A 22,713-nucleotide genomic window follows, 5' to 3' on the forward strand; every position below is an offset into this window, starting at 1 on the left:
TGAGATAGAGAGGGAGGGAGAGACTGAGAGGGAGAGAGGGAGGGAGAGACTGAGAGGGAGAGAGAGGGAGAGAGACTGAGAGAGGGAGATAAGGGACGTGGGGGGAGGGTGGTGACGGACGGACGAAGAGCAGAGAGGGAGACAGAAGCTCTATTAATACTCGTCTTATTTGTCTTCTCTTAAAGTCTCTCACAGGAGACACATTTCACTTGATACGTCAACATATTCTCAATGTTAGCTACAAACTGAGCTGTACTGAATTATTATTATTATTATTATTATTATTATTATTATTATTATTTACATTAAAAGCTTCCATTGAAGGGTTTTTATGTAATTTGTCCTCATTAAATAAGTTTTTCTTTTTTAATAAATCAACATTGTTGAATGTAACTCGTCAGTGTTTGCATCCTGTAACTGCATCTTGTTTTTCAGTCTAAACGCCAACAAATATGTATTAAAGCAGAATATTTGGTTTGATAAAAACATCTATTGTTTTTCACTAAATGTTGACTTCTGGACTTTAAACGCTGCAAAGTCTGAAACATCCTGCGCACAGCACTGGAGTCAACTCTACTAACGTGTATTACTTATAATATTAGAGTTATTATTATTTAGCAATATGATTCATTCTAAAACCTCAATAGAAGCTCATGTAAAAAATAAAAACTGAATAGATTTGTGTCTTCCAAATAAATAATCGCATAATTTCTTGTAAATGTTTTAATTGAATCTCATAATTTACGATTTTTTTGAGAACGTTTTTAAACTCTTAACATTTCCTTCCTCTCCTCGCAGGTTTACACCCGACTTCACTTCGTCTCGAGTGATCCGGGAGCTGAAATTGGTGACATGTGGAGGCTCTGAGTTCGTGTTTGTCCTGAACGCCTCCCTGCCCTACCACATGTTAGCTGCGTGTGCAGAGACCCTGCCCAGACCGGGCTGGGAGCTGGAGCTCTACGTCATCGTGTCTCTCATTATGAGGTGCGTGTAGCATCAGCGCCGCCAGCGATTAAATACATTTTGTTTAAAACCCCGGCTAACTGCTCGTTTCTCTTCAGTTCTATGTTCCTGTTGGTGATTGCCACGGCCTACCTGGAGGCTCAGAGCATATGGGAGCCTTTCAAGAGACGCGTTGTCCATGGAATTCCAACTCCAACATGGAGACCGGGAGGCCATTTAATCTCAGGGAAATCGTGCAGATCCACAGTGATTCAAAGTAAGTGTAACACGGAGGCCCAGTTATATCTCGGATAAATGTTGAGCATCGTGGTGTGGTGGTTGGCAGCAGCGGTGCATCATGGAAGTTCTTCTCTCCTTTGGTTAGGGTTAAGGTTAGTTTCTCCTGCACGCTGTTCGGCTGCCGCGAACATCTGCTCAGCTTGTTTCTCTGAGAACTTAAGATCCAGAAGTTCAAGTTAAAAACACCAGGATGTAGAAAGTGTCTTAAAACTGGATCAACAGTCAGTTTATGAAGCTTCTGGTTACAAACACAACGCTGACGCTGCTCAGAGGGGAGACGACACCATGACAGGAGAGAGGAAACGTTACCTTCAGGGACATTACACATGTCTCTGTCTCACTACATATACAACACAGGACTGATGACACCATGACAGGAGAGAGGAACGTTACCTTCAGGAACATTACAACTGTCTCTGTCTCACTACATGTACAACACAGGACTGATGACACCATGACAGGAGAGAGAGGAAACCGGTACCTTCAGGAACATTACACATGTCTCTGTCTCACTACATATACAACACAGGACTGATGACTCCATGAGAAGGAGAGAGGAAACGTTACCCTTCAGGGACATTACACATGTCTCTGTCTCACTACATATACAACACAGGACTGATGACACCATGACAGGAGAGAGAGGAAACGTTACCTTCAGGAACATTACACATGTCTCTGTCTCACTACATATACAACACAGGACTGATGACACCATGACAGGAGAGAGAGGAAACGTTACCTTCAGGGACATTACACATTTCTCTGTCTCACTACATATACAACACAGGACTGATGACACCATGACAGGAGAGAGAGAGAGGAAACGTTACCTTCAGGGACATTACACATTTCTCTGTCTCACTACATATACAACACAGGACTGATGACACCATGACAGGAGAGAGAGGAAACGTTACCTTCAGGGACATTACACATGTCTCTGTCTCACTACATATACAACACAGGACTGATGACACCATGACAGGAGAGAGAGGAAACGTTACCTTCAGGAACATTACACATGTCTCTGTCTCACTACATATACAACACAGGACTGATGACACCATGACAGGAGAGAGAGGAAACGTTACCCTTCAGGGACATTACACATGTCTCTGTCTCACTACATATACAACACAGGACTGATGACACCATGACAGGAGAGAGAGGAAACGTTACCTTCAGGAACATTACAACATGTCTCTGTCTCACTACATATACAACACAGGACTGATGACACCATGACAGGAGAGAGGAAACGTTACCTTCAGGGACATTACACATGTCTCTGTCTCACTACATATACAACACAGGACTGATGACACCATGACAGGAGAGAGAGGAAACGTTACCTTCAGGAACATTACACATGTCTCTGTCTCACTACATATACAACACAGGACTGATGACACCATGACAGGAGAGAGAGGAAACGTTACCTTCAGGGACATTACACATTTCTCTGTCTCACTACATATACAACACAGGACTGATGACACCATGACAGGAGAGAGAGGAAACGTTACCTTCAGGGACATTACACATGTCTCTGTCTCACTACATATACAACACAGGACTGATGACACCATGACAGGAGAGAGAGGAAACGTTACCTTCAGGGACATTAGTGTTTCCCAAAGCCCAAATGACGTCTTCAAATTGTTGTTTTGTCCACAACTCAAAAGATATTCAGTTTACTGTCATAGACAATTATAGAAGCCAGAACATATTCACATTTAAGAAACTAAAATCAGAATCAAAATAGTTGCCTATAAATGTAATAGTAACTACTATTACTAAATTACTTTTGTGCGAAGGTAAATTATTACGTTTTTCATGATGTGTTCAATTGTAATGTAAATGTTTTTTGTGTTTTCACAGCAAAAATTCACATAGATATTAGAGAAGGAACGTTTAACTTCCTAACTAACAGCAGAGAGGTGTTTGTTGAAGTGCATGAGATAAACGTGGAGTGTGTTGTTACTGGTATCGACTGCTACATTCCTGCTATGGCGACGTCGTGACTCACAAGAAGGATCCACATCCGGGTTATATTAGAGCTCATCTGTTTCTAGATATATGGATTTACGTAAAGTGTGTTTACCTAAGTTTTCTTTCCCCTCTCAGGTTGAACGATTACGGCGACCCCCCCCAGAACTCCAGAGGAGTTTATGCGTCCAGCAACGGAGCAGCTCGTATCGGAGGCCGACAGGGAACCGGCCGCACTTTATCTTTATCCGACTCGGACAGCCAAGACAAAAGGTCCAGGATCGGCATCGGCCGCCCATCTATGCAAGCTGCTTCCTCGCAGCTGACCAAAGGAAGCACAACCTCCGGCCAAGACGGCGCTCCCCTTGCTGCCGCCTCCCCACACCAACCGGAAGGCTCGGAGCACCAAACTGCCGGAGCTCCAGATTCAGAGTTTAGGCCGGGTCGGCGCCGCCGCTAAGAGGCCTCTGCCCCCGACGACACAGAATATGCCAACCTGATCGGAGCCATGGACAACGACCTCGGACCGTCCAGATCCGCTCAGTGCTGAGACTCTACAGGAGCAGAGCGCTCAGTCCATGCAGAACAAAGGTAGGGCTGCCTGCACCCGCACTTATCCTCTACTATCCTTTTCATTGAAGTTCATTGTATGAAACTGTAAGTCCTTCTTTAATGCAGCACCACAATGTTTACATGTCAAAGTGCCAAACCTAGGATAAGTCTTGAGAAATGTCCGGTGACGTCGACTCTTTTAAAAACGCATCAATGCAGACGAGATGAGTGAGAATGATCTAATATTTTATATAGTGACGAGCGCGTTGCCCTTCTTTATACAAGTCCAACATGATAGACATGTTTTCAAAAGGGCTTATTGTTGTTATTATTGTTATTATTATTATTATTATTATTATATTTAGTTCAGGAGTGAAACTCTAAAGAAATCCAACAAATGCATCATAATTATGTACAGAAATAATGAGGATATAGCAATAAATATGTTCCTTTAACTTACACCTTTAATTATATATATATATTAATAATATTCAAAAATCTATTAATTTATAGTTTATTTATTTTAGTTTTTGCCTGATGAAGGTCTGACACACACACACACACACACACAACACACACACACACCACACACCACACACACACACACACACACACTGGCACCGTCAAACAATGTACAAAATAAATCCAGATTGCCAATTAAAGGGGAACTTTGCAGATGAGCGTGCCGTTATTCTGCACTATTGTTATTCTGCATGTTCTGCTCGCTGCAGTATGAAACAGACAAACATGCTTCAGTGTTAAAATGTTGACGTGGACACATTTCTTCAGCATCGATGACGCACCTGCACGTGTTGTTATCACGAGAGCAGACGCCTCTGTAATCCCTGACGTGTGTTTGATGTGTGGGTGTTAATTTGTTTCCAGTGTTGGACTCCAAAGGGAAGCTGGCGGCAAACAAAAGCCCAGAAGAAGAAGGAAGAGAAAGAGAAGAAATCCACAGTGAAGACTCAGGGAGACGAGCTGAAAGGAACCTGGCGGGACAACGACGACAGCTCCTCCACCACCACAGAGACGTCCAATCCAGACGTGGAGACAAACAACAAAGAGGTATCGAGATCATTTCTGCCAACTCTCTGCCACGTGCACGTGCACGAGACTCGAAGGCAAGCGGCCTGGAGAGAACTTCAGGACGCATATAAACCCTTTCAAAGGAATTAAATAGAGAAATAATCTCAGCGTGTCGTCTGTTTTCCTCCCTGCAGCCGTGGAGATGATTATTAACTCATTTATTTATGTGCTATTTCCAAAAGAGCTCCCTTTTCACAAATATTTATTATTATTTATTATTAATAATATTAATTTGTTCCATTTGTCTAAAAATATGGAATATAATGTTTTTTGTGTAAATGCTAGAGCTTAATGATAAATGATGTTAAATGTCTTGTGTTGTCAAAGATTGACTTTAATATCAACTATAACTGAAAACATTAATTAATGAAATTAGATTCATCGATGATCAAAATAGATTTTAATGATTTTTATGAAAAATTACTTTTAAGGATTAATCGATTATCTTTCTCTCTCTCGACTATTCGATAGTCGACTAACAGTTCTCTACTATGGAATGATAATAATAATAAGCATGCTGCTGTCATTTCTTCCAGGAACCAGTGAAAAAGAAGGCCAGGACAGTAACTACAGGAAAAGTGAAAGAAAGAGACTTCAGGCGTCCTCGTCAAACCCAAACCTAAGAACCAGGAGCCATAAAGAAAGAGATCCAGCAGAGAAATCCAGGTCTGTTTGTTGAACCGCGGCCGATGTTTCATGCTTTATATGAACTCCTTCTTATGGCGAGTCCTTCTTGTCCTCAGTTCTCTGGAGCTGCCGTACGTCACACCGCTGGAGAACAAACAGCGTAAGAGCTTCACCTCCAAAGCTCTGCCACCCGCCCTCCAGCATCCCAAAGACCCGGCCGCCTGCAGAAACAGAGATGTGAGTTTCTTCACCGTCGTGTCGTCACTGAGCTTCAGCTCTGGGTGTGTTTGTGACGGGATGTTTTGTTTTGGCAGTCGATGGGAAGCTGGACGAAGGACGCCCCTTCCTGCTGGCCAAACTGCTGTCCAGCGTCCCGGTGCCGGAGCTGAGCCACAGCAGCAGCTCTGAGGGGGAGAAGGAGTTCGCTGCTCCCGAGTGGGACGTGCACTTTCCAAGAACAGCGTCCGTAAGTCCTGTCGACTTCTTATTCTTCTGTGGAAGACAGACATCAGACATTTCATGGACTTCAACATGAAATACGTAAAGAAAGAACTAATCACAGGCTCAACCACTTATGCACCTCCGTACGACAAACATTCAAGATTCAACATTCAAAAGCTTTATTGTCATGTGCACCAAAGCTACGGGGCAGTCCCAGCTCCTCCAATGCAACTTACTTAAAAATAAATAAAATAGTGCAACAGACACAATGCTGCAAGTAAAAATGCAGGAATAAGTCAAATATATTTGTATAAAATAGAAGATAAAACAACAATTTAGAATACTGTACATGAATTAAATACTGTAATAATAATATATATGTACATACATGTACCCAACATTGATCCCTGACCTGCTCCTCGCGTCCTGCAGAAGCAGACAGTCTGCAGCAGATCTCCCTCAGACGTTGAACGCAGATCCTTTCCTGAAGAGGTCCATCACAGCGGGGACCTGCTCCCCTCCTCCGACCTCCCCCATCCTACTGTCCCGGGGCTCCTACAGCAGCGTGCTCAACAGCTGCAGGTAACAGGCTGCACTCACACGTGTGATGAAAACACACAATGCTTTGTTGTCTCATTAAATTAAAGTTAAATTAAATTAACTCTTTATCTAACAATTAATCATTATTCATTTTGCATTAAAAAATGTCCTGCGTCAAAAAACTGCCATTAAAATGATTTATTTCATTAAATAAATAAATATTCATTAAGTTTCTAATTTGTTTACATAATGAAACTTATATTCAAATATATTTTCAGTGTGTTAATGTGTTTTTAAACTAAGAAGAAATAACTTGTAACTCTTTTGAAAAGTTCTTTATAAATATTGTTATTGGTCGTATTATAGTATTAATGTAACCGTCATTCTGCAGCGAGCTCAACCAGAAGAAGGCCCCAGGAAGTAAACTGTGTGCCGCCGCTCCACTCCCGGGTATAAAAATGGGAACCCCACGTTTGCTGCTGTAGCTGCTGGTTATGATAAAGCCCCGGTACGTATGTAAACACGCGCCCACGTGTGATTGACGTGCACAGTGTGTGGCTGTGTGTCTGATGTTTGATGTTCTCGTCAGGCGGCTCTGGTCCGGGTAAGACTGACAAGACTCTGCCCCACATGACGTCGGTGGAAAGTGACAGCTCTGACAGGTGACGTGAGACGAGCTCTACATCAGACATGAAAACAAGGATGTCGTCCCAATTTAAAATATTTAAAATGTAAAATATTTGTTTGTCCGTAGCTCTGGATTGTGGAGTCCCATCGACACAGCCAGCAGTCCAAACTTCCACTCTGCAAACTCCTTCTCTGCGTTTGGACCGAACAACTCGTTCAACCTGACCGGAGGTGTGTGGGTGTGTGTGTGTGTGTGTGTGTGTGTGTGTGTGTGTGTGTGTGTGTGTGTGTGTGTGTGTGTGTGTGTGTGTGGTTTTTCAGAGGTTTTATATATATATAACACAATGTTTATATAGTTTCATTTATTATATATATTAAGTTTTATAAAAAAATGTTTTAATTGTTAAAATCTTAGTTTTAGTTTTATATATTTTGTTGTAGTTTTTTTTATAGGTTTAATGTCTCCTAAAATTAAATGAATTTATGTTCTATTGTATTAAATATTGATTATTTATTTAACCAGGCAATATCATTTCAGTTTAGTTTGTCATAAAGGATATCACTTTTCTAATTAGCTTCAGTTAACGACGTTTTAGATTATGATGATAACCCTGTGTGTGTGTGTGTGTGTGTGTGTGGTGTGTGTGTGTGTCTGTGTGTGTGTCTGTGTGTCTGTGTGTCTGTGTGTGTGTCTGTGTGTATGTGCGCGCTTTTAGTTTTCAGTGGCATGAATCTCCCGAAGTCGTCGGAGCCTCAGCAGAGCTGGCCCGAGTTCCCGTCTGCCTCGTCCATCTGGGACATCCCGGGCAACGACTCTCTGCACTCCTGGCCCAGCAGCTCCAGCTCCCCACTGCTCCCACTGCAGTAAGATGTTCCTGCACATTAAGACTTCAGTCCTGCTGGATGTAGTGACTACAAGTCCCAGAATACTGGGGCAGTAAAACAAGCTGTTGGCTGTCCATCATTCTGTGAGCCGCCAGGATCTGATTTCATTCTGCACACGGCACGGCTGCGAAAGTGAAAGTAGTCGTTGGTTTCCTGCTGCTGACTCATCCATTACTCCCCGTTGTCAAAGAATTCCCAAAATGGCCGTCATTTTTGTTAAAGGATACTGTGCCGTGTGCAGCTCACTGACAAACACATTTCATTTTCTGCGACTTGTGTTTGATGTGAAGTAGAGAATATTTGGCTCCAACACTTTTTCATGACTTTTGAAGGACGCATAATAAAAAGTCCACAAACTTCACAAGTGACCTTCACTCCAAGTGTTGAGTGTTGTGTGAAGGTCAGACAGCAGCTTCTCTAGCAGTTAGTAATACTTCCCAGACATTAAAGCAGCTCACAGATGCTCTTGTTGGTGTTTTTCAGTCACTCCTGGGAAACGTCCGCAGCCCCTGGTCTGCCGCGACGCCCTTCGGCAGCTCCATTTGGTCAACGAGCGCAGATTCAGCCTTGCACCCTTTTCCTCCGACGACAAACTCGACGACTCTGACCGACCTGGTGAGCAGCCCCGCGCCGTCGCCCGCCGGCGCCCACCGAGATGAGCCGGACCTACAACCCCTGGAGCATGTGGCGGCCCACCCTGAGCCGCCGCAGCTCCGAGCCCTGGCCGAGCTCCTCCGACAACGCCAATTAAACTGCACTTAACAGAGGAGACGTTCTCTGTGCGCTCAATCTAATTCTTTTATTATCGGAGAATCCCAACAGAAAGTTACTTGAAGTGTAAAGGGTGTGTAGCCCCAGCGCTGCAGGTTACCAACCCTGCAATTTAGTTCTCTGCAGCTTTTTATTCATGGGGCAGAAATGCTAACTTTTTATTTGGATTTGTTTAACAGGTGCCCCTAAATTAAAACAATGTTGATAGCATGGTATGCTAATGCAGACATGTTGCTGTTATAGAAGGCTGGTGATGCTGCATTCTTCTCAGTCTGTCTCAGTATTAACGTTGCAACAGACGACTTATTTTAACAGCCAAGTGTCTTGTTTTCACAATCATTTTGGTTTCTTATAAAAGTTGCTTTGAAAAAAAGTCAAATTTGAATTTAAATCATCGCACTCGGCTTTTATTTGTCAGCAGGGATCTTTCACAACAGCCCCACAAACCTTCACGTTCACATTTTAAAGTGGGCCTAAAGCCTTCTGGGACAATAAATTGGTGATCCAACACTTTACGTTTGAGGTTTGTATTGTCCATCGCCTCTTTGTCAGCTAATTTAAATAAAGGATTTCAGCAGAACTTTTTATTTTTTCTTCATGTTTTGTTTTTTCTCCATTGAAAAGTGCAAAGCTGCAGATTCAACACATTTCTTCACACTTTGTCAATAACATCAGAAAATGTTTTTATTTTATTGTAGATTTACATTTACAAGGAATAACGATAAATACATGCAGAAGTTAAGAAACAGAAAAGTTAAATGTGACCGGTTCAAGTTCTTATTGGAGCAAGACTTCGAAACAGCCACTGTCCACCAACAACACAACAAATGGTTCGCGTTTTATTTTGAAGGTCTCGAACACTTCTGGACCAGAATGTTTTCATTAATAAATGAATGAACGCTCTCTGGCTCATGTTTTAAACTAAAAACTAAAACTACATTTGGTTTGAGATTTTCATGTGACCTTTGAAGCACAAAATGAAATGTAGATTTCGTGTTTATGAATGAATAGTTATAGTAATAGTTATGAGCCTATATTGGGCACAAATGATGGTTTTCTTAGTGTTTTGTGATTCTTTTTATTATTTTTTAAACGTTTAATTTAAATGTGGATGACCCGAGGAAGGGGGGTCATTTAATATACACATTACTTCTTAGGCTGCCTCAGAGACTGCAGCAGCAGCTGACTGAACTTCTCCACGTCGCACTGGTGAGCACGAACACGCTGTGGCTCTTCTTCAGCTCGTTGGTTTGATCCAGAGCCATCATGCCGCGACACATGGAGCCCTGCAGCTCCACGCGGACCGGACACGCGATGCTCTCCGTCACCACACTGCCGTCGATGCAGGCGGCCCATCGCGTAGGCGTCGTCCGAGACGTAGCCGGATCCGAAGTACACGTATCTCTTGTTGCTCGTCGTCTCTCTGCAGTAAGCTCGACATTTAGAGGTTATCACCGTCATGAAGGCTGCAGCCGGAGCATCCTGCCTGGATCAGCTGCTCGAAGAACTCCTGCACAAGAGAAGGCAGAGAGCAGGGTACAAGACTGGAACTGAGAGACGGTAGAGATAGAGAGAGAGAGAGAGAGAGATAGAGTAGAGAGACACACACACACAGAGAGAGAGAGAGAGAGAGAGCGAGAGAGAGAGAGAGAGAGAGATGAGAATATACAGATAGACACACACAGATATAGAGATAGATATAGATATATATATATATATATATATATACATATATATACACACAAAGTAGAGAGAGATATATATAGATAGAGATAGTAGATATACATAGATATAGATATATGGATATATATATACATATATATAAGAGATACATATATATATATATATACATATATATAATAGATATATATATATACATACAGATATATGTATTATATATATACACATACATATAGTATGTAGAGATATATATATATATATATTATATATATATATATAATATATATATATATATACATACATATATATGTATATATATTATATACACATACATATATATATATACATACATACATATATATATATATATGTATATATGTATATATGTGTATATATATATATGTATATGTATATATATATATGTGTATATATCTATATTACACATAATATATTATATACACATATATATACATACATATATATATATATAGTGTATATATATATATATACACACCATATATATATATATACACAATATATATCTATATATATATATATATATATATATATATATATATATATATATGTGTATGTGTTATATATATATATATACACATATATAATATATACACATATATATACATACATATATATATATATATGTGTATATATATATATATACACACATATATATATATATACACATATATATATATATATATATATATATATATATATATATGTGTATGTGTATATATATATAATATACACATATATATATATATACACATATATATACATACATATATATATATATATTAAAAAAAAAAATGTTGGTAATAAATCTCTATCACACGGTTAACGTTACACCTGAGCTGAATAATATTAATAATAAACTTTATTTACACGGCACTTTCATACAAGAGATTCGCTCTAAGTGCTTTAATAATTAGTATAAATTGTAATAAAAATACGATGCAACATTAGAATAGTTCTACGATATTTAAATCACGTTCTTGTTATTTGTTCAGACTTCTTGTTTCTGTGATTCAGGCTAAAAAACTAAAACTGACATTTTTTATTTGGTCATTAGTTTTGTAACCAGACAATATCGTTTGAGTTTAGTTCTAGGTTTTAGTTTATATTTAGTTTCTGTTTACGACTTTTTCACTGCTTATTTTTGTTTGTGTGTCAGTTTTAGTTTACGACAATAATCCCGAGCACATCTCACCCATGTCAGAGCATTTCTGCACGAGTACTCCCACGTTGCCAGGTACGTGGGGCAGAGGAACTCTTCTAGAACAATATAGGCCGACTCTGGATCCATTGCAAAGTTAAACTCTGCACAAAGTGTCACATTTCCTTTTCCTGCAAAGACAAACAATCAGAGTTAAACATGTTTCAGAATCAGACCCTGTAAAGGTGTGGCGGTGTTTACCTTCCATGTTGCCCCCCCATGATGTACAGATCTTTGAGCTTTTGGGGGAAACTTGGATCCAGTCTGACGGCCAAGGCCAGATTAGTGAGCGGGCCCAGGGCCACCAGGGAGACCTGTGGAAACACGTTTTAGTGCCACGACAGCGGAGAGCACAGACGGATCACGCGGAGCTTCTCACCTGCTTCCTGTTGGCCGTCACCAGCCTGATCAGCGCATTGACTGCGTGCTCGCTCTGGATCTTCTCCTCCCACTGAGGGTCTTTGTCTTTAAGCACGTCCCCGAGTCCATCAGTTCCAAAGTGGTCGCTCACCGGGTTCCTGGCTCCAACCAGAGGAACACCAGAACCTCGAAACACAGGAATCTGCAGGAGTTTTAGCAGGGAAGCAGAAATATCATCTTTAAATGAGTTCTGCGTACAGAAGGGTTGAGGAGAAAACACCTGTTTTTCCATTTCCTGGCAATTTATTCTTGTCCTGTGGACATGACGGAAGCCTTTACTTTGAAAAGCCAGAGTCTGAATGTAAAGTGAAGCACATCCTGGGCTTTCTAGAGATCTTATCAAACGGGTCATCTGTCGGTGCACGAGATAAGTGTGATTAAAAATGCATATATATAGTTTTTGCTTCAAAGCTTCAATTCTTGACATTTTGACTTTATTCCCAAATTACAAAATAAATATAAATGTTTCCCCTAATTCTCTTCTGTCGGCGGGAGATCCGAGAGCACAAATGTTTTTTATTATATATTATATTCTACCTGTGCCAAACTTGGTCTTTAAATGAAGCTTCAGTGAACTCACCCCCTCGCGCTCGCAGACGGCGAGCACCCTCAAAACGTTCTGACACACGTGCTCAATGGCCGCGTTCCCGAACACGCAGGTCACTCCCACGATCTCGATGTTCGGAGCTGCCAACGCCATCATGATGGCCTGAGCGTCGTCGATCCGCAGGTCCGTGTCGATGATCACCTGCTTCTTCGCCGCCATGATCGCCTGGGGAATATATATTTACAGAATAAATATAATATAATAGTTTGTTTGCAGGAAGCTGCAGCCAGTTATAAAAGTGTTTTTATTATTAAAAGCATAAAACTCACAAGTGGAATAAAATATGTATTTATTGTCCATCAGGGACATTTATATTAAGTTCTTAATAATAAGAGTTAGTTATAAGATGCTTATTAACATTAAGGGTTAATAAGACTATGTGTAAATAATAAATACATTGTGAGATTATAAGCACTTATAAGAAACGTGTTAACAGTTAACTGCTTAAGAACGTAAATATATACAAGTTTGTTATAATTGTTTATAATATCATTACAAATACATTCAGGGTGTTGAGTAAGATTATACAAACTTTATTATGCATTTATTGGGGATGTGATCGACTAGTGCTCTGGTGGTACGAGTTCAATACCAGGGCGGCCACCATTGTACCCTGAGCAACTTAACCCTGAGACTGTCCCTGCAGGTAGTTCTGTCTTCTGTGAGACGAGAGGAAACATCAGAGTGTGTGTGTGTGTGTGTGTGTGTGTGTGTGTGTGTGTGTGTGTAGATGTAAACTCTCCACAGCTACATTACATAACGCCTCATGTACATATTAAACACTTGTAATATAAAGTTGTGTTGATGTGAGTCATGAAGTGGGGAAGCTTCATGATATATGTTAAAGTTTTTAACCCATTCAGCTGAAGTGTCTCGCCCTAATTCTGTCAAAAGCTTTTGAAGCATCCAGGAAACTTAAATATTGTTATGTCTTCTATACTTACTCACAACTTCGTACAGTGCATGTATACATACATCCCTGCAGATAGTATTATGGTTATTTGCTTTATGTTTCACACAATGGTACCATGAACGTAATACAACTTAATAATACATTACTTTCGTTTTCATGCTGTAAATAGTCATATAGTTTATACTTTAGTAAAGCCTGAACGCGACTTCCTATAGAAAAGTAGAAGATTAAGTGTAAAATGATTGTTTTTTAAAGATTTAGCAGATTTACCTTTAGTCTGTGAAGTGAAGTTTTTAAGATCCCTGCAGGACGCTCATGTGATTGGTTTTAAACTGTTGGATCATTCCATGTTTTACTAACACGGGGTGTCGCCTGCTTGCATAAAAGTGGACATAATGTATATCCTAAGTAAATTTAATTAACAAAGTAAGATACAGTCTTTAATCGTAAACTTACATTTGTATTTGACTTCATCGTTTACTCCAGTGTTTTAATGTTGTTATCGATCTTTAATTATTTCTAAACAACCCCGCATCTACTCAAAATGGTACAGTCCTGTAAACCTGCACCGGAAGTAAAGGAAACGGGTCAGCATGGAGGGACGTGTCGGATTATCATTATCGTTCATTGTTTAACTTGTCTCGAGCTAATGTGCACCTGCAGTTAGTGATGTGTGTGTGAGTGTGTGCAGATGTATAGCTCTGTGTTGTCCTAATGCACGAGGACATGTGATAATAAATAATAATAAAACAACAGCTGGGCGTGTTTACATCCGCTGACTCCAATACAGCAGCTGTGTTCATGCACAGCGGCTTCTCAGGTGAGTTAATAATACCTGTGTTTGCATGATAGGTGATTTATTATAGGTTAAAGGTAATACTGTGTGATGCTGTGTAGTTGTGGCTGTGAGTTAAAACGTTGCACTTTAATTTATTGTAGTATTCTGAATTAAATGAGACTAAAACTAGAATAATTCTGTTATTTTTAGACAGTAAACAAACATCCTACATACACCTGAGTTAAATGTTTGCTGTATTAAACCCAAATATACTATAGTCTACAATTAAACATCTATTTTATGAATGTCAGTACACATTAGGATTCTGTAAAGATAAAAAGATTATTTTAACACTCAATATGGGACAATGATGAGACATTAAAGCCCCTACATAGGAGCAACACACAGACGGCTGTAGTTTAGCCTCTCTTTGTTGTGTTTCTGTGTCTCTTTGTTGTTGTTTTATGTTTCTTTCATTACTAATCGTTTCAACGCCGTCTTCCCTTTTTATATCTCTTCAGTGTTTCCATATCCTGTCCTTTCAACATCAGCCTCAGTTAATTCTCTCGTCCATCACAACACGTGGCTGTTCGATGCCGAACACATCAGAAGGTCAAGGATCAAACCTCTCCGGGCCCGCAGAGCCGTCCGGGCTGCAGAGGCCCGCCGATGGCGAGGAGGACCGCGGCCTGATGAGCTCCCTGGCTCGGGACGCTGCGAGGGTACGGAGGGCCTCCAGTGCTGAGCTCCACCTGCCGTGGACCTGCCCGGTCACACACTCCCGCGAGAAGTTCTACACCGTCTGCTCCGATTACGCTCTGCTGAACCGGGCCGCCTCCGTGTTCTGTCCCCCGAACGTCCCCAACAAGCAGGACGAGGGGCTGAAGGCCTCGGCTGAGTCTGCAGAGGCCCCTGTGGGGTCCGATGGAGACTGTGACATGATGGAAATGTCCAAACCTATTCTGGCGCCTGGGAGATAGATACCACCGACTTCGAAGCTGTGCTCACTAGAAAAATAAGAACAGTAAGAAACACATTGTGGTAGAAGGCCGACGTATAAATGTTTACAGGTGTTGATCCGTGTGCCTCACGAGGGACATTTACTCTTAATGTATAGGTAAGGGTGTGTTTGTACCTCAGCTCCTATAATAAGTGTATAATAAAGTGTGTTGCCAAATACAGACAACAATGTCTCTATTGAGATATCATCTTTACATCTGGGCTTCAAAATGTTACCTTTATTAATATTTTCAAGTTTTATTTGTCACATGCAAGTTAATTATTGCATTATTGCAATCACAGACTCGATTGAGTCAGAACATGATGTTTTCCTGGTTTCCTGCACAAAGAATAAAAATGCGTCAAAATCAATGTTGTTGATAATCATTCAAATATTCTGGACTGAGAAAAAATATATTAATTATAAAATCTCCCCAAACATTTACTGCACAGAAACAGCAGCGGCATTTAAAGGGTTAACATTCTGAGAATGAATATTTGATCAGGACTGAAGTTCATTAGAATGTAGTGAAAGTGGAAAATATTTTTATAGGAAACGTTTATTTATTTATCCGAAAATAAAAATCCTCCGAGCATTTAGTAAACAGAAAATAATTAGGTTTATTTTTTTCCAACTGTTATTATGTAAACACATTTATAATTTAAAGAATTAAATTCTGAAAATTAAACAATATTTAGCAGCTTATTTGACGGATATATTTGGGTTTTCAAAAGACAGCAGAGTTCTTTAAAGTGACGCAGAAGTTTAAACGTCTGTTCCTGTTCGTCTGTGCACACATTCACAACTATCGTTCCATCGCCCAAAGCTGCCACTTAAAATCATTTATCTGTTTATTCATTGTTTAAACTCATCGACTGATTCTGGATTTTTTCAGGCAATGTGAAGAAAAGCGGCACCAAGAAGATGAAGTCTTCAGACCGACTCAGCAGGAACCTGCAGGACGTCCCGTCTCACGCCTCGCAGGACGAGATCAAACAGAGAAAAGTGCTCGACCTCAGAAGATGGTAACTTATATCTCCTGCATCGATAGTTCAAAACCATTCAGGCTGAACGCTGTTAGCGCCAAAACATTTCAATCATAGTTGTCTTTCCTGAATTTATTCTCACGAGTAGATAATTACAGCAGAGAAAGATTCCTTTACAAACCTGTTTGTAGTTTCAGCTGTAAACTGCAGAACAAATGGCAAAAAAAGTCATTTAACTTCTTAAATCACTCTTAAAGTATGAATGTAGTCGAACTACCAGCAAGTTACTGCACAATGTTGTGTATATGTCCATCCATCCATCATCCATCCATCCATCGTTCATCCATCCATCCGTCCATCGTCCGTCCATACATCCATCCATCCATCACCCATCCATCCGTCCATTGTCCGTCCATACATCCATCCATCCATCCCCATCCATCCATCCATCATCCATCCATCCATCGTCCGTCCATACATCACCCATCCATCCATCCATCCATCGTCCGTCCATACATCACCCATCCATCACCCATCCATCGTTCATCCATCCATCGTCCGTCCATCCATCCATCCATCACCCATCCATCCATCCATCGTCCGTCCATACATCCATCCATCTTCCATACATCCGTCCATCCATCGTCTACCTCTTATCCGGGGTCGGGTCGCGGGGGGCAGCAGCTCCAGTACTCCGACTGGGGGGTCCTGAGGTGTTCCCAGTGAGGAGATATAATCTCTCCACCGAGTCCTGGGTCTTCCCCGGGGTCTCCTCCCAGCTGGACGTGCCTGGAACACCTCCCTAGGGAGGCGCCCAGGTGGCTCCTTACTAGATGAACCACCTCAACTGGCTCCTTTCACTTCTCAACGTAACTACATATATATATATAAACTACAAGTTTAATTACACACACACGTATATATAAAGTTAAGTTCTCGTCAGGATCAGCATATTTCAGTCTAATTTGCAGCAGTTTTTGTGTATAAATGTAACAGTTTGTTTTACAATGCATGTGGACATCAGCTAGATGTTGTGGAAACACACAGAGGTTTGGTGGAGGTTGAGTTTAAATGAGAAAAGATTCTCTGCATTGTGCGTCGATGAAAAAGTGACTTGTGTGGTGCTGAAGAGCTTCTGAAGAGGAGAACTCAGTATTGAGAGGTGATGTAATATAAAGTGATCGTGTTCTGTGCTGCAGGTACTGCATCAGTCGGCCGCAGTACAAGACTTCCTGCGGGATCTCTTCTCTGATTTCCTGCTGGAACTTCCTGTACAGCACTCTGGGTGCAGGCAGGTGAGTCCGTCTGACCGTCACACTTCCTGTAGAAGCTCCTCAGACTCTAAGTGTTTGTCTGCTCTTCGCTCTGCCAGTCTGCCCCCCCCTCTCCCAGGAGGAGGCGCTGCACATTCTGGGCTTTCAGCCTCCTTTTGAAGAAATCAAGTTTGGTCCTTTCACCGGCAACGCTACGCTAATGCGGTACACAACCCTGCCTTTTCTTTTCTGAATCTAACTTTAATTTTCAGGAAACACATGCAGCTCAGTGATCGGTGTTTCTTTGCAGTGGTTCCGACAAATCAATGACAACTTCCGGGTGCGAGGTTGCTCCTACATTTTGTACAAACCGTACGGGAAACACAAGACGGCCGGAGAGACGGGTGAGTTAACTGGAACTTCACTTTAAAGATATTCAACTCAAGTTTGAACCACTTTGAATGTTTGTAGCTGAAGGAGCGTTGGGGAAGCTGACCCAGGGGCTGAAGGACGAGTCCATGGCTTACATCTATCACTGCCAGAACCACTACTTCTGCCCCGTGGGCTTCGAGGCCACGCCGCTCAGAGCAGCGAAGGCGTACAGGTAACAGCGCTGCACTTTCACTTTATCCATTTGATTATTGTTATAGACCCTGTTTACACAAATAGACATTTTTTATTGTTTCTTCTACTTTTTGGCCTCTTTTTTTTTACAACTTTATTAAAGAAAAATATCTACATAATAAATTAAATTAAATAGAAAAATCTAATTAAAATAAGAATTATTTTTGGTGAAATAATTTCAGAAAAACACATTTTAGCTCCTGCTTTTCTTATTTGTTATAAATGTAGGAGAATTAAATTAAAGTTAAAAACAACCTAATTTTGTGTGTGTGTGTGGTGTGGTGTGTGTGTGTGTGTGTGTGTGTGTGTGTGTGTGTGTGTGTGGTGTGTGTGGTGTGTGTGTGTTGTGTTGTGTGTGTGTGTGTGTGTGTGTGTGTGTGTGTGTGTGTGTGTGTGTGTAGGGGACCTCTACCCACTAATGAAACGGAGCACTGGATCCTGATTGGTGAGCCGAGCAGGAAACATCCAGCGATCCACTGTAAAAAGTAAGTTCTGCTTAAGTAACTATATTTCCTTCTGAAATGTTTAATGTACCATACAATAGAAATATTAAAGTACATCATCTGTATTCAGGATATTTAATAATAATTCATTAAATAATGAACTGTATTTGAGTTTTCTAACACAGAGCCTGTTTGCAGATGGCTGGACATCGTGACGGATCTCAACACACAGAATCCAGAATACCTCGACATCCGTCACACAGAGAGAGGGATCCAGCGCCCGCAAGACCAAAAAGGTCAAAACGTTTTTCATTTTAAACGCACATTTCACCCCAAAATCAAAAGTACACATATATTTGGGAGAGAGAGCGATGGATGGGTTGATGGCACTATCGTTGAAATTTTAAATGTTGCTTTTCATGTTAAAATGTCTTCACGTTTCACAGGTGGGGTAACCTGCACTGCATCATGGCCTTCCAGCGGGTGAACTGGCAGAAGCTCGGCCCCTGGGCTCTGAACCTGGAGAACCTGCGGCACGACTTCCACCAACACGGCACGGAGCGTGCCCAGGGGAGCGCCGCGGAGGAGACGGAGGAGAGGGCGTCGTCCAAGTGCCTGGCAACCTGGGACGCTCGCACAGTACGGGGAGTCAGAAAGACTCGAGCTGGAAACGTCTGTCCAACACCGCAGAGTACAGACAGAGCGGCTCCCCCTGCAGCGACCTCGAGGAAGACATCGCAGATTAAAGAGGTTAAAAAACCCACGTTACGGTGAAGAACATCGAACGGACAGGTCCGGTGTTTGCTGCCAACAAATCTCCTGCAAAGACCAAAACAACGCGTTTTCAGACCTGTAGTTCGTAAACGTTCACGTTTCTAAACCGCACATCAAACGACTCTGACGCGTATTTAAGGCCATTGTGGGGAAAACTCTCAAAACACTCCAAAGATTAGAAAGAATCTGAAACTCTCTACGATTTAGGACCAAAACGTAATATTTTTATATTAATATCAACGTCCTGTTTTCAAAATAAGGTGTTAAAGTGTTTATATGAAACACATGTATAAAAATACTATTAATTGGTTTATAGTCACAAGATTTATAAAACTTGTGACCTCTGTCCCTTAAATATTAAAGAGTAAATATCTCTAAACCTTAATGTTCTTTAATTAAATGCTGACAATGATTGATGCATTTGAGGTGAAGATATATATATATATATATATATATATATATATATATAAATATAAATATATATATATATATATATATATATATGTATATATATATTAATTTTTTTAAATATATATATATATATAATTATATATATATACATATATTCTATATATCATATATATATATTATATATATAATATATATATATATATATATATAATATATATACATATTATCTATAATATATATATATATATATATAATATATATATATATATATATCTATATATATATATAATATATATATATACATATATATATTATCTATTAACTACATACAGACACAAAATCAAGCGTTTTTAACTGCATACTGTAAACTGTATGTAATGTTTTTTTATTGCACCTCAAATTCTTTTTCTCGTAAATTTTGTTTTTCACAAACATTAAATATTTCTTTCTCGTTAGTTTTTCACGGTAATCTCAGAGAATATCCAAATTTTTCTCCTAATTTAACAAATTTAATCTTGAAATTCTGAGCTTCCCTCTCTGAATATACCCCCCCCCCCCCCCGTCCGTCATGTATTTAATCTTTGACCTGTAAGGGCCCTGATACGCTGTCACACACTACGGCCTCAAAAACAAACCTGTTTATTGAGCGGTATAAACTGCACTGTAAAGTGTTATTTTGTCCTGTGTTATAATCTAAGAGGCAGATTAGGTGTCCACGCTACAGGATTTTTATTTATATTTCATCCCACTACTAATCACATGTCCCTGAATTTTATTTCTGTTTATATTACATGTTAAACTCACTGCAGCAATACTCGTTATATTCTTTCTGGAAAAGACGATTTTTCGACAAACTTTCTGTTCATATTTCCAGAATTGATTGTGCAGGTAAGTGGGCTCGTGTTGGCGTCCAGTGATTCCTGCCGTCCAGTTCAAGTGTTTGAAAGCACTGACGTTTCGTTGTGCTTTGTGAACGTCCTGTACGATTGTCGCGGAGATATCCCCGTTTATAAAACGAGGAGCCGTGCGGAGCTGCTCGTGGAAACCCTTAAGAATGTGAGAAAGTGAAGACTGCATGTTTTATTGATGTTTGTGTCTTTGACCCAACACTGATGTCATTGTGCCATTTAGATGTCGTGGTTTATTTATTATTTCTTTTCCAATAAATTAAGATTTGTAGAACTCCTGGAGCAGACATCTTTATTTTAAATGCCTTTAATTATTTAATACAGGCAAAATAATACAAACATGACGATGCAAACTCAGAAAGAAGAGGAACGATGATTTGAAAAACTAAAAAACTAATTTAATTCATTTACTTCAGCAATACAAATATTAAGTTGACCAATAAAAGTGTGAAATTAGAGCGATTTCTTTCTTTCTTTTTACATTTCATGTTGTAGCAATCCCTCTCCCCAAAGAGTTTGCAATTTACTCTTTCATTCAGTTAGTATGACGGCAATATTTGTCCATCGTAGGTGAAAATAATAATATTACGAAGCCGGGGGAGGGGGGTAAGAATTCAGAATTTCCTAAATAAGTCGTAAATAATAATACATTTTCTCTAGATATAAAATCAAACATTTACGAGAAAGAAACAGATTTTCTTTGATTATTAAAATAATTTTCAGGTTTTTTTATCATCAATTTAGAATTTTAGTAAATTTGAGTTTCTTAAATTTACAACTTTAATCTTTGAAAACTCCTGAAATTCTACGTTTATTTCAGGACATTACCCCCCTCCCTAAGGCTCCGTCGTTTATATAAAATGTTTATTATTATGTTGTAGATTAGTTCTTGATTGAGCTTTAAATAGAAATAATTTACCCAACAGAATAATTGTATTTATTAGTTTTTTTATTATTTTGGTATAGTATTAGTATAAACAACATCTCCATCGTCCAGCACAGAGACGTTGCAGAGACTCATCTCTTTGTGGCGCAGAGACTATCTCTTGTGGCCTCCAAAGAAAGACAGGACTTGCTTCTAAAGTAAAAACCTCATTTTATTCTTAATGTTTTCAAAAGTTCTAAAATGTGAGGTTTAAAAGAAAGAGAATCATCAATGTGATAATAACAAGATATTTATACTGAGACACAGATTTCAATCTGGAGGGAGGTTCAAGTGTTTGGGTTTTGCTTTCGAGATCATCATGAGCTTCGTCTTTCAGCATTTAAAACAAGTTTCAAATCACATGTTACATTGTACAATGTTAAAAGCAGTGTGGAGCTGACAAAGAGCCTGATGTGGGGGGGACGCAGAGCAGTGAATTACTGTGTCATCAGCATAAAAATGGAAATTTGCATTTAAAACATTGTGATTAAGATTATTTATTAAATGATAAATAACAATGGTCCTACAACAGATCCTGTGGCACACTTGGATACTTAAGAGAACTAGAAGTTATATCCTTCTGCCCGCACACCACGGTCACAGACAGCTGGATGTGAGAGACCTGTACTGTGAGTCTGTGACACTAAGGCATGATCCCCTGTATAAGAATGACTTGGATAAGTCAATACAAAGTGTGACAATTTCTCTGTTGTCTAAGAACTTTATAAAATCATTACTACTTTTAAGTGCGACCGTTGTGTGCTGGCGTTTTTTCGTAAAACCAGATTGAAGGTCAGATAAAATTTGGTTTGTCTCCAGGGATAGATGAAAAGATAGGCCAGGGGCGATGGCGAGGGAAGCAGCTGCTACGTAAACAGTATGGCTAATAGGTTGCCGGACCTGCTGCAGTCTCTTGATGTCTTCTTGAAACATCTTCTCACGGGACGCTTCCGTCAACTGCTAGACGAGCAGCTTCCCTTAATATATA

At 40.0% G+C, this 22,713-nt stretch overlaps 2 protein-coding genes and 1 pseudogene across 2 annotated transcripts in view; 2 read left to right on the plus strand and 1 right to left on the minus strand.

Annotated features, from left to right (window-relative positions):
• The window catches only part of LOC115007318 (transmembrane protein 131), a 39,925-nt gene extending 31,091 nt beyond the window's left edge, over positions 1-8,834 (plus strand). The window contains 27 exon segments of the mRNA XM_075074120.1: positions 799-984; positions 1,062-1,137; positions 1,140-1,219; positions 3,373-3,613; positions 3,615-3,671; positions 3,673-3,705; positions 3,707-3,757; positions 3,759-3,825; positions 4,672-4,696; positions 4,698-4,854; positions 5,412-5,462; positions 5,464-5,504; positions 5,506-5,541; positions 5,619-5,688; positions 5,690-5,722; positions 5,724-5,739; positions 5,817-5,945; positions 5,948-5,968; positions 6,376-6,399; positions 6,402-6,525; positions 6,875-6,935; positions 6,938-6,995; positions 7,073-7,145; positions 7,238-7,341; positions 7,827-7,981; positions 8,479-8,631; positions 8,633-8,834. Of these exon segments, the coding sequence (XP_074930221.1) occupies positions 799-984; positions 1,062-1,137; positions 1,140-1,219; positions 3,373-3,613; positions 3,615-3,671; positions 3,673-3,705; positions 3,707-3,757; positions 3,759-3,825; positions 4,672-4,696; positions 4,698-4,854; positions 5,412-5,462; positions 5,464-5,504; positions 5,506-5,541; positions 5,619-5,688; positions 5,690-5,722; positions 5,724-5,739; positions 5,817-5,945; positions 5,948-5,968; positions 6,376-6,399; positions 6,402-6,525; positions 6,875-6,935; positions 6,938-6,995; positions 7,073-7,145; positions 7,238-7,341; positions 7,827-7,981; positions 8,479-8,631; positions 8,633-8,746 (2,236 nt within the window). The 3' untranslated portion in view covers positions 8,747-8,834.
• A 787-nt stretch (positions 8,835-9,621) lies between these two features.
• On the minus strand, positions 9,622-12,869 carry LOC115007002 (inosine-uridine preferring nucleoside hydrolase-like; annotated as a pseudogene).
• Positions 12,870-14,975: 2,106 nt separating this feature from the next.
• Positions 14,976-19,907, plus strand: LOC115007137 (basic immunoglobulin-like variable motif-containing protein). The gene is given in 13 exon segments (XM_029429850.1): positions 14,976-15,366; positions 15,369-15,425; position 16,143; positions 16,297-16,426; positions 17,587-17,682; positions 17,734-17,865; positions 17,926-18,044; positions 18,112-18,244; positions 18,666-18,749; positions 18,906-18,987; positions 18,989-19,011; positions 19,154-19,326; positions 19,329-19,907. Coding segments are annotated over 13 exon segments (1,527 nt in total). The 5' UTR covers positions 14,976-14,994; the 3' UTR covers positions 19,454-19,907.
• Positions 19,908-22,713: the final 2,806 nt, after the last annotated feature.

This window comes from Cottoperca gobio, chromosome 4 (assembly GCF_900634415.1).
Source record: "Cottoperca gobio chromosome 4, fCotGob3.1, whole genome shotgun sequence".
NCBI lineage: Eukaryota > Metazoa > Chordata > Actinopteri > Perciformes > Bovichtidae > Cottoperca > Cottoperca gobio.